The sequence below is a fragment of the Telopea speciosissima genome, chromosome 7, assembly GCF_018873765.1.
Source record: "Telopea speciosissima isolate NSW1024214 ecotype Mountain lineage chromosome 7, Tspe_v1, whole genome shotgun sequence".
Taxonomy (NCBI): domain Eukaryota; kingdom Viridiplantae; phylum Streptophyta; class Magnoliopsida; order Proteales; family Proteaceae; genus Telopea; species Telopea speciosissima.
The window spans coordinates 13,778,364-13,790,764 of NC_057922.1; the positions used below are offsets into that span (position 1 = coordinate 13,778,364).

The following is a 12,401-nucleotide window of genomic DNA, read 5'->3' on the forward strand; positions in this document are numbered from 1 at the left end:
TGCTAGTATAGACCACACTTTCGGACAAAAAACTACTTCCCTTATTATTAAATGGATTTGATTAATCGCTGTTCTCAACTCTCAATTCTCAATCAAATAATTATTTCTTCATTTTTTAAAATATCATTAATAAAGGAAAAGAGAATGCTACCTGCGTGCAGTGTGCTACACCTCACAAGGGTGTATAAAATGACCACCACACCCATAAAAAGCTGGAAAAATCTGGGGCTGCGGTGGTCATTCCTCTCTTCCGTGTCGAGGCGTAGGGACTCACTCATCTCACCGTGCCGCAGGTAGAGCGTTATTTCTCCAATTAATAAAACGTTGATTTTAAGAAGTCGTAAGCATTACTGTACCTAACTTACATACAAAACGCGTGTTCGAAGCCTCAACCAAGCATTCCTCACGCCCAAGCAACAGAGTTGAGTCAAGGTCAAACTCAAACAGCTTCTAGAAGAGTCCTCTTCTGGGTTAAAAAGGGTAAATTCGTCATTTCAGCAACAACAATTATGTGATTCTGTAATATTAACTGCACTTGAAGGCTATTTTCGTCATTCGAGCCACGAAATTCGTTATTCTTTTTCTCAGATTTGTTAGTTCTAAAAATAAAGCACTTTTTCGTGGGTGATTAAAAACCCTAAAAAGTTCTGGTTCTCAGAGGCTCAGAGCTGTGGAATTGAAGGAGAGGAAATCCTAAGTTTGTGAGGAGCAATGGCGACGTTTGACGAAGCTCCACCCGGCGATTCTAAGGTTGGAGAAAAGATTTTCAAGACTAAGTGTGCTCAGTGCCACACGGTCGATAAGGGTGCTGGACACAAGCAAGGTTGGTTTCTTATATCTAATCTCGTTTTCTTTGTAGATGTGTTTGATTTCTGTGAATCTGATGTTGATCATTACGCTGATATCTTGCGTGATCTCTTTAGAATTCCGTGGGTTACAATAATCGTTTCTGTGTTTAAAAGTCTTTTTGATCTGATCTTGTCGATCTATATTCATTGGATGTTGATTTGTTTACGCGGTTCTGTTAAAATTATTCTCCCTGTTTGGGGGTAATTTGCGAATTCTATCGGGTCATTTAACTGGTTTCACGTTAAAGGGTGTTGATTTCTCTGACTTTTTTCTCTGCTGATGGAGATGATTTTGAGAGATGCGGCTACTTGAGACGTCGATTCTTTTAGAGGAGCCCAGCTATCGTTTTCTAATCAATCTCATTTCTCCTCATAAAGTGTTGGGGCCAGAAGGTTGAAGAATGGTCGGCTCTTTGGGTGTGTCTCGAGGGGTTTCTGTTGACGAGTTTGGAGTATAATGGTTGGTGTTTGTGATGGCATTACATCCAGAAAGTTTCTATGTTAATCGTTTGTTTATCTTAATCTATTCTGGTTTGTATCTTGCGGTACTTTAGAAGATGCCACCATATCGTGTGTATTTGATCTTATGGCTCGAAAGGATCAGATGAACACAAGGGGGTAAAGGAGCATGGTTTGTGTATTTTTTTTATTTGCAGGTTTGTTTTGGCTTTTATGGGTTGTGGGGCCAGTATGTGGTTGGAGTTTGATCTGATTATTACAGAAGAGGATTTTGTGGGGCTCAGTTTTCTAATTTTTTCAATGTTGGTGGGTGTTCCAATGAATTATTCCTTCTTGTTTACATTTATTGTGCTTTACATATAATTATTTTCTGCTTTGTCTGTCTATTGAAAAAAGGGGTTGGATAAATCTATAATCTTGTCTGATTGACAAGATTTTGTTTGTGTCTGCATACATTGATTCATTGTCTCGATCAGCCTTTGGGTGTCTTATGGATTTTGCCCCGAACATAATTTTGAGATGTGTATTTATTAATTTCTGAGCATTGAAAACATTGTTGTTGCTTTGAGATTTGAGAATGTTATTAACATTCATGCCATCTGTTACATTATATAAGAATAATGTATGGAAATTGTTAGATTTCTTGCCATCTGATTCCCAAGGCGTTGTTGATCGTATAAATGTTATACTGGAATTCTATTATTTTTCTTTGCCCTCAAAAGGAGGTGTATAAACATCGATTTTACTGAATTTATGTGCCTGCTGAAGAGTAAATTTTACATGGCAGTATCAATTTAGATGGAAGATTGTTTTAAATCTTCATATTTTATGGCATGGATTGCTAGAGAACTAGCTGTGATTGAATTTATACACTCAGTGATTCAATAGGAAACCTTTCCAAGTCTAGAAGTACCAGAAAGGCTTATTCACTCCATTAATCAATGCATGACTCAAATAATATTGTGCGAAATGGCAATAAGGATCCTTTTGAAAGTTCCTTAACTGTATCCTTCTTAAGCACTGGAAGATACAGTAATCTGGGCAGTTTGGAAGTAATAAGAAACTATTAGGCCTAATGCGGTGCTTGATATACATCGGAAAAAATGTGGTGTTTGAGTATCTTGTTGAAGGAACTACAAGTTGTTTGGCCCTACCATGTAATACGTCTGTAAGAGCTCCAACCAGAAGTAGCAGAAATCTAGAGCTGGGTGTAGTTCCAGTTGTTCCACTGCTTTATCCTTTCAAGCTGAGTGACCGACGTGGAAAATTGTTGTGTTTGGAAATAATGCATTTCCCTGCTATTTTTTTCACTGATTGGATTTGAAAGGGGCAGAAATTATTTTTTGGAACTTACTTGGGTCTTGTGCTCTGGATTATGAGTTTTGTTTATTTTGTTTATATTCCTTACAATCATGCTACTGCTTTTTTTCTTCTTTTCTTTTTGGCCTTCTCTGGTATGTCATGTTTAAATTGTGTGCATGTGCAGGACCCAATTTGAATGGTTTGTTTGGAAGACAGTCTGGGACAACTGCTGGGTACTCCTACTCTGCTGCGAACAAGAACATGGCTGTGATGTGGGAAGAGAAGACACTGTATGATTACTTGCTTAACCCTAAGAAGGTATAAATTACACTTACTACCACCAAGTGAATCAGTTTGGATAATCTTCTGTATTGATGTTGCTTTAAATCAATTGGTATTCTTGAATTACTGTATGATGTCTTGTACATACTACTGTCCTCGACACTGAGTCATTGTAAGGTGAAGCATAAGACATATTAAAGCCTCTCAACTTGCAGCTATTGTATGGGTCCGCTATAGGGTAATCGGTAGTCAGTATTGCAGTCAGCGTCATGTGATATTTTTTTTACTGTTTCATTAGCTGTTATGTTCTTTTCCTAGGCTCCATAAGTGTTCCCCTTTAATTTGGAATTCTGTTATTATTTAATGGGAAGGTGGTTGTGCCAGACCCATCTCAATCGGGTGGCTATATGGGTCATATCGAAACAAATTTGGCACTCAAATTCAATCATCGGGTAGCATCCCTTACCCGCCTTATTTCTTTGGAGTTTCCAATAAAATGCCTAGTTGGGGTTTCCGAGGTGGTAATTAGCAGCACTGAACTTATTTATTAACCGGGTCTGGAATCTTATTAATGCTGGAGCATCCTTATTGTAATGCTTTGATTTATAGTTTTTAGTAACTTTTACTATTTTTAGCAAATTATAAAATTAACCTTTTAAGGAGAAAAAGAAACAGGTCTGACAATATAAAGGAATGGCAGTTCTCGTGCTCAATTTTTTTGCCACATCTCATTGAAAGTGGACAGATCCAAACAATGGTTTGAAACAAGGGCACTGTGTATGCCCACCACTAATTGCATTTCCCCCCTTATATTTCAACAGTTAAAAATGGTTAATAGTTTAAGGGCTTTTAACCATCTTTCATTATTTTCGAGTCCTATTAGTACTAGTAAGTTCTTCCCTTGGAAAGTTGTATTTGGATTGGTCTAAAGTGTCCTAATCTATGCTACGGTTTTTACTATTTCGAGTGAGTTTTTATCGTGTCACTGAATTTTTAAATTGGAATAGGGTGGTAGTTAAGTTTTTGAGGTCTAGTGACAGTTAACTTTGTATGTTGGTCTCCTTCCCTTTGCAAATTGGATTTAGATTGGAGATTAGCAGCAGCTGTTATTTAAAAGTCAAAAAGTTTACTCAGTATGACTAGGGGTTCAAATAAGTTCCCCCCCCCCCTCTTATATATGGCCCATAAATGTGAATGTAGTTTAAACTTGCAATTCAGTTTGTAGTTTGGTATTATTAATGGGTTATAAATGGTTCTCATTGAGTTTGTATGGTCAAACCTGAGAATTATTTGTGGTGAATCTCTTTCTCCTCTCTACATTTCTACATTAAGTTTCTTGTCTCTAATATACTCTTTGTTGTTATTTGATGGCTTTTGAGTTGACAATGCAAGCCTATTTTTTACTTTGGCTAGATTTTAGTAATGATTTGGGTTGGGCTTTAGTTTTTTCTTTAATTGTAATGGGCTGAAATATAAGGCCGAAAGGAGGGTGTTAAGGGTACATGAAATTAATATTTTATTTTGGTGTGCCACCTGTTGGTATTGATAACTGGTTGGGAATTTATATTATATTCCTAGACTAGTTTGGGTTGTATGTTTGTCTTTGAGCCAGTTTAGGAAATCTAGATGCTAGAATCTGTAGCCATCCTAGAGTCCTATTAAAGAAAGTCTAGATATTATATTTTATGAGTAGTTGAGTTAATCTAGAAGATTTCTTTTGTTTTTCTATTAATAAGCATTGTATGACTTACAATTACGGAATTGAATGGATTAGTTTTGGTTTGTTTCATAATTGCCTGGCTTCGCTCTCTCTCTCCCCATCACACCTTATTTCTCTATTTTCTCACTTGCGAGCTGTCTTCTCTGTCTCCTTTCTTTAGTCCATTTGATTCTCCTAAATTTTCTCTCGTCAAGTGCATCAATTGTTCATTGGTTTCTTAAAATTCTATTGATTCTTTGTCACCCTCATCCGAATTTTGAGAAATGTGTCATACATTCTATCTTACAAAAATCTGTCAAGAACACAATGTTTGTGAATGATTAGCAAATTTACTAGCTTGTCTTCTTTAGGAGAATGTTACACCTCCACTAATTAGTAAATTTTAGAAAATAAATTAGACTTACAATGGTGTATCTTATAAATTACAATGTTTGCTGATTAATTTGTATTAGAATTTTGTAAGATACAAATTAATATATATCTTACAAAAACATGTTATAGTGCACAAAATGTTTATTTCATTGTTGTGGTTTTTAAACTAGGATTGGGTTAATAAAATTAAGTGGGAGGATATTGGTTCACTAGAATGAGTGTTTTCTTTTTTTTTAATATTAAATTTATTGAATTGAATTTTATTCCAGTAAGAAACGTGCTTCCTTCTTCCTTGGTATGCCAAGTGTTAGGATAGGCTGGTTTGGCAACTTACATGGACCTTGTAACACTCAATATTGTACTGCTGGAGTCTTGTAAATCAGTTGTGCCATAATATTTGAGTATTACCCCAAAAAAAGGAGAAAAATATTTGAGTTTGGGTGAGTGCAGTCTTAGAACATTTTATCTATACGACATTATGTTGCTTGAAAATGTCTGTATTCCTCAAATATAGGCCATTGTAGGTAAGGTCATTGTTTTCTGTAATGTTCTGAGGGAGGGGAAAAAAGGGGATACAGAAGAGTATTGTATCAATGCAGTGGACTTGCTCATTCAACTGATTCCATACTTGATTTTAGCGTTCGAAATAAGTTGACTGCATTTTCCTCCCTTTGATGAAGGTTTGGCTTGATGTTCTCTGAGTTTGTGTGCACAACCTGATTAATGTTTTGAAAAGATGAATAGATGGTCCTCTGGCAATATTTGGTTTTCTGTTTTTTTCTGAGTTTGTGCTTTATTTTGGTCTTAGATGACTGAATATGCATGTAGAATCCTACATGACCATGAAAGCAATCAAAGCATGTATCATTTACCTACCGCCCATGCCAAATGCAATTCTATCAGTGTCAGGGTGAAAAGTGTGCTTCACCTTGAGGCCTTGGAAATCAAGAGTATGATGTGTTTGAGTTCTTAATGTTAAATTGAATTAACAGAAGATACATTGATAAATTCGCATGGGGCATTCATGCTTCTTGGCTATGTTCCTTCTATAGTTTCATTGATAGTTTTTTGTCTCCCTTGCAGTACATCCCAGGGACAAAGATGGTTTTCCCTGGACTGAAGAAGCCGCAGGAACGTGCTGATCTCATTGCATTTCTCAAGCAATCCACAGCATCCTGAAGTGCTAAGTCTAGGACAGTTAGTTTCATTCATTTTGCGGCAATTAAAGGGTGTCTTGTTGCAGAGACGGATAAGAAACAATATTTTTTCAGAATAAGACCACCAGAGTGTGCCATGGTGTTTCTTCCTAAATAGAGAAGAGTAGGAGGATTAATTACCTCTTTTGGAAGGAGGGCATTGCCACTGGTTAACGATTTAAATTCAATATGAAATTCTACCTCATTCTTGGATGATTTTTATCCCCCGACACTTCAATGATCAGTTGCTGATATTGCTTAATTGTTTGGTTTTGTTAGACTTCTTTAGTAAGTGAAATGATATTACATATTTTATATGTGATGCTAGAGAGTTCAATGTTGAGCTCAATTGGTTTCTTCAATTATGCTCTTTCCTAAATAAACTTCATTTATGACTTGGTCAGAGCTTTCTGATTTTTTGGGTTTTTTTTTTTGGGGGTGGGGTGGGGTGGGGGTGTGTTGGTGTTTGGTTTTGGTTTGTTGTTGGTTGGCGAGGGCGAATAGCTTCCTGATTCTTTAATTTCATGGCAAAATCGATTTTATAACTTAGCCCCTTTGTATAATCTCCCAGTTCGTGATCTTCCCTGTTATCTTCTTGAGTAATGTGATCAATGCTTGTTTTGTTCAAAAGAGAAACAGCAGGCATTGCGTAAGAGATTGGTGTTTTGAGTATCAAATAGTGTCGTAAATAACACCAGTAAGTGAGATAGAGGGCTAATTTATTAATTTAATGAATTCAATATGTTTTTTATCTAGTGAAGTATAGAGCTTTGCAGATTTGTGACGGATCTGATCCCTTACATGACTCAATTGAACGCTGACACAGCCCCTCCCCCCGTTATTGGTTTGTGTTCAAAGATCTGATTTGCTATTTCTCATCAACGATAGAAATTTTGAAGCTGCAAGTTTTTTGTCAGAGTGAGAAGCATTGCCAGCACAATCGGAAGAATATCTTGTGTGATTTTCATCAATATATATAGGTTATCGACTTATTTTCTTTTCATTCTATAGCTGATCGGCGACGCTAGATCTGAGATCTTCTTGCCGCCATCGTTGCCGTGCAACACTGCTTCACTGATCAGCCGACTCTTCCGTTACTGTAACCATACGAACAGGTTTTTTCAATAGCTTGGATAGTTACTCGATCACCTTAATGCATTTCAAGTCTTCAAGTTGCTCATGCATTCACCACCATCTATTATTCAAACGGTTGCTGGATTAAATGTATTTAATTTTGGGGGATTCAACAAGTGGGTACATCACTTTATACCCTTCAAATGGCGCCATCTCTTAGTGCTTACCAAATGGTTTCAACATTTGGTGTCGATCAAGTGGGTTGTTCGTCATTTAGTACTCATCAAACAATATCATTACTTGGTGTCCATTATGACTTTTCTCATCATTGTATAAGACATTTTTTAAGGCATGCCCGTTGCAACTCCGCTTTTGCTCATGTTCATGTCATTGTCCATCCTTCATCTCTATTGTTTCGGTCTAGTGTTTCATGAATTTGTGTCGGAAGTTCGTCGAAACTACAATGGTCCATCTTCCTTGGAAAATTGTCATCACATCAATGGATTTTGTGTCAACTCTTCCCATCATGAGAAACTTGAGGACGCAGGACATAGGTCCAATGGTGGAGCCAAATCCGGAGTAGATGTCGAAAAAGAAGACCGGAGAATCTCAAGGCCAAACCCAATTGTTTGCCCTATTCAAGTTACAAATGGTCATTTTAGATCATTAGGATCAAAGAAATTTTATGATATTAAAGTAGATACCCATACGACTTTGGCTACCATTGCTACTCCACTAGTGGTTTCTTTATCTCCCAAGAATATTTTTCATATATCTTTTTATTTTGTTGGCTGTGTATATAGCTTTGTTTTTAGGGAATTTATTGATGTTACCAATCCCCTAGTCTCGGAAGTCATGTCGGTGATATGTGAGACACTTTGACCATATTCTATTCCTTGATTTTTTATATTTTGTATCCAAACCATGTATAATCCATATCGTTTATTTGAATACAACTACTTTTTACCACAAAAAAAGTAGGTCCTTCCATTTCTTGCTTTTTATTAATTTAATATATTTAATATGTTTTTAAATTGTTTACCGTTTTTACATATCATACTCATTATGTCAAAGATGTGACCTATCTTTCTATCAATGATGCGGGTGCTCATGAGTGCTGATTGATGTGGTAAGAAATAGTAAATACAGAATGCCTTATTTATTTCTTTTTATGAATATATGGATGAAAGCTGATATTGGATGACATGTTCGTGAATGGAGTCAATTGGATATGGCAAGTAATCTTCTGAAGTGAAATCACAAAAGCGGGCAGCAATAAAAGAAAGCAGAGAACAAACTCATTAAGCCATTGGGTTTGCACAATCATATAGAATTATGTAATAATCAAAGTTAGGCCTTACAGGTTCTTCAATCTAAATACCCAGCTTGCTGAAGGCACTAGACAGCCATCATTCATTGCTTTTTACTTCTCCAGATGGTAACTCTCACCCCTTAGATAATGGGTCCCTACCCAAGGTAAACCAATTCCTACAAATAAGGCACTTCTAAAGTCCTAGTCCCCATTCTTCTCTACTAGCAATGTGGGACTAAAGATGAGAGAACAAAAAAATTTTAATTACTTGTCAAAACACAAGGAGGAAACATGAAATTCAAATTTCATGTGATTAAGGAGAGATATAAGCAAGTCAAGACAAGAGAAGTCAAAACAAAACAAAACCAACTCAGTATTATTTATAAATTTGAATCTCAAAAACACTTAAAGCACAACAATTGGATGTGAAGAGATTCACCTCCAAAGTTGAGGGAAGCAAAAATTTCACACAAGGGAGGTCCCAACTACTGTATTGTAATTAGGCAAGGCTCCTCCAGGCACCATTTTTTTGTCCAAACCAAATTATGGACAATGACTAGTCAATATTAAGTTTCCTGTTACCTTTTGAATAGAATGCACCAACTCCTCTGAGCTTTGTTGAGCTCTTTTGGTAATGTTTCCAAACTTCAATGAGCATTTCTAGCACACATTCCTCTTCAATGAGAATCAACTGCAGTCATGTTTTTGCATTAGAAATAGAAATAGTTTAAAAGTGATAACAGGAAAAACACACACACACCCACAATTTTTTAAAGGCATTCGGCTCATCAAAGAGAAAGGCACAAAGTCCCCCTAGAAAAACCAATAAATCTAGAACTAATTTACAACCTTATCTGCTCCTTCACATGTGGGCTTTAAAGATGCATAAATTGTTCTTCAATTCTACAATAATCAAAATCATTTTTACTAGTTTTAGATTTGTATCCATAACAAGTATGGGCATAGATAAGAGTATCACAAAGGAACTTTTTCATGATTACCAAAAAGGGAGGGAAAAACTTACCAAGCTCATTTTATTCTTTATCATCAGATCCTATGGTGTTCTACATTGTTAACAAAATAGGTTTCCTCTATAAGTTACTAACCAATGCAAGAGTAAACTCCATCGTTAAAGTGGTAGAACCGATGGACATTTCTTGCCCCATGAGCTTGGAAATGAGTTGGTATCTTTGTGGCAATCACAAAATACATAAGAGGTTTCTGGTGATCCTGATGCCCGTCTCGGGAGCTACTTTGGTAACAGCCAAAGCAACGGCCAGCCACTAACTTTGATCCCAGAGCATATTTTCCTTCACCTCTTCTCCATCATAAGCACAGGACTTATATCAGGGGCATGTGACTGCTGTTTCTTGTATTATCAGAAAACTGCCGTTTCTTGGAGTGTTCAGACTTCAATTTCTGAGGTTGAAGCAATGGTGCATGAGGGTGATCTCCCAGCCTCCTTGAGAGTCCAAGTCATGTCTTCCACCTTGGAATATACACTCTCTGACTGGGTATGACTTGTACAACGAACTGCATTTTCCAATTCAACATAACTGCATCCTGGTTCTTTCTTTAGACCCTTTGGAATAAAATTTTGGTCAATAATTACTCACCAGTAATCTCCACAAGAACAAATACCATTTTTAAAGTGGTGGAACCGATGGGCATCTCTCATGATAATCTCTCGACCCATGTGCTTGGAAATGAGTTTAGTCACTGTGTGACAATCACAACATATTCGGAGGTTCTTGGTGATCATGATGACTGTCCCAGGAGCCGTGTTAATAAGAGCAAAAGCAATGGCTAGGCGCTCGCTGTGATCCCAAAGCATCTTCTCCTTCACCTCTTCATTGACATCATATAACACAGAACTTGTATCAGGGGTGTACCCAGCCTCTTTGAGTTGCCAACATAAGTCTTCCAACTTGGAATATATACTCTCTGATTGTGGGTGTGACTTGTCGCCAACTAGAAAACAATGAACCACCTTTTCCAACTCAACGTAGCTGCATCCTGGTTGTTTCTTCAGCCCCTTTGATCTCACAGTGGCTCTCACTCTTTCCACATCATCCCATCTTTTCTCCACGGCATAAATGTTTGAGAGAGAAATGTATGGAACTACAGCTTTTGGGTTCAAATCAAAAGCATTCAGGGCCGCAATCTCTGCTAGCTTGACATTGTGGTGGACTCGACAAGCAAACAAAAGTGAAGCCCATATATCAAGTGTAGGTTTTACTTCCATGGTTGTGATCAACTTATATGCTTGATCTAGATGCCCTGCTCGGCCAAGGAGATCCACCATACAGGAATAATGCTCAACTATATGCTCCATATTGTACTCCTTAGCTATTTTGTAGAAAATATCACATCCCTCATCCACTAACCCTGCATGGCTACATGCTGACAAAACTGATGTGAAGGTAACCTCATCTGGCCTAATATTCTTTGCCTCCATTTGATTAAAAACAGCTATAGCCTCCCTTCCCTTCCCATGCAGCCCATATCCAGCAATCATAGCACTCCAAGAAATCAAATTTATCTCAGGCATCTCCTCAAACACTTGACAGGAACAACCCAAATTCCCGCATTTTGCATACATGTTTATAAGTCCAGTCCCCACAATAGTATATATAGCAAATCCTTTTCTAGTGAGCAAAGCATGAACAGACATGCCAAATTGCAAAGCTGTAATTTGATCACAAGCTCCAAGTACAGCCATGAGAGTAACTTGATCAGGCTCTATACCTTCTAAGAGAATTTGGTTAAAAAGTCTCAGGCTTTCAAAAGCATCTCCATTCCTAGCATAACCCAAAATCATGGAATTAAATGAGACAGTATCTCTCTCAAACATCTCAAATAACGACCTTGCATAGACCATAGAATTGCAGTTACAATATACATAAATGAGAGAGTTTGTCACAGAAATATCAAGTCCACAATTATTTCGAATAACAAAACCATGCATTTGTCTACCCAGCTGCAATGCCCTCATATTGGCACAAGCAGGGAGGATGGTGACCAATGTTGCACAATCAGCTCTTTCTCCAGATCTAGCCATCAGACTAAAAATCGATAAAGCCTCTTCTGGGTCACCATTCTTTGTGTACCCTGAAATCATTGTGTTCCAAGAAGTTAAGTCTCTAATGGGCATTCTATCAAACAGCTTCCTAGCAGCCTCCATGTCCCTAAATTTTGAATACACTGACAGAAGAGAATTACCCACATAGATATCAGACTCGAACCCACGAATGACTATCTCAGAATGGATCTTCCTTCCAATTTTCACATCCAACAGATCACCACACGCCTTGAGAACAAAAGGGTATGTAAAATTATCTGCCTTTTGACCAAACCACAACATGTCACGGTACAGAGCAAGGGAATCCAAAGAAAAACCATTGCAGGCATAGCCCCTGATCATGCAATTCAATAAGAATGAGTTTTTCAATATGATATCATCGAAAATAACACGGGCTTCACTCATGCTACCACAGATTGCATAAAAGGCAGAAAGTTTGGTGTTTAGATAAGTGTTTTTGACGAGAAGGCCCGAAGAAACCATGTGGGCATGGAGCTGCTTGCCTTTATGGTATGATTTGGAGTTGGTAAATGATTGTAAGAGAGTTCCACATTGCAGAGATGTAAGAGAATGTGTCTGAGCTTTTTCTTTTGTGAGTTGGGTGATGTAGTAGTCGATTTGAAGGAGATATTGGAGTTTTCTCGGGTGGGGTTTGAAGGGTTTACGAATAAGAGCGCCATTCATGAGGGAGGTTGAGAACCAAGAAATTTTAATGGGTTGAAAGATCTAGTTTTATTATTTTTTTCTGAACTTT

At 37.4% G+C, this 12,401-nt stretch overlaps 2 protein-coding genes across 2 annotated transcripts; one reads left to right on the forward strand and one right to left on the reverse strand.

The window, feature by feature from the left end:
• Nucleotides 1-610: 610 nt before the first annotated feature.
• LOC122667607 (cytochrome c) lies at nt 611-6,441 on the forward strand. The gene is made up of 3 exons (XM_043863948.1): nt 611-823; nt 2,794-2,927; nt 6,067-6,441. Exons 1-3 carry the CDS (start codon nt 712-714, stop codon nt 6,160-6,162), a joined length of 342 nt encoding a protein of 113 aa, XP_043719883.1. The 5' UTR covers nt 611-711; the 3' UTR covers nt 6,163-6,441.
• A 3,516-nt stretch (nt 6,442-9,957) lies between these two features.
• Nucleotides 9,958-12,397, reverse strand: LOC122667595 (pentatricopeptide repeat-containing protein At3g12770-like). The gene has a single exon (XM_043863930.1). The coding sequence runs from the start codon at nt 12,329-12,331 to the stop codon at nt 10,178-10,180; it is 2,154 nt and encodes a 717-aa protein (XP_043719865.1). The 5' UTR covers nt 12,332-12,397; the 3' UTR covers nt 9,958-10,177.
• Between the last annotated feature and the right edge of the window lie 4 nt (nt 12,398-12,401).

Bases quoted from the DNA above. Each gene is read 5' to 3' on its own strand.
- LOC122667595 (XM_043863930.1), bottom strand. From the start codon at position 12,331: ATGAATGGCGCTCTTATTCGTAAACCCTTCAAACCCCACCCGAGAAAA.
- LOC122667607 (XM_043863948.1), top strand. From the start codon at position 712: ATGGCGACGTTTGACGAAGCTCCACCCGGCGATTCTAAGGTTGGAGAA. The intron at 824-2,793 runs GTTGGTTTCTTA...GTGCATGTGCAG, and splicing joins GGGTGCTGGACACAAGCAAG to GACCCAATTTGAATGGTTTG. The intron at 2,928-6,066 runs GTATAAATTACA...TCTCCCTTGCAG, and splicing joins ACTTGCTTAACCCTAAGAAG to TACATCCCAGGGACAAAGAT.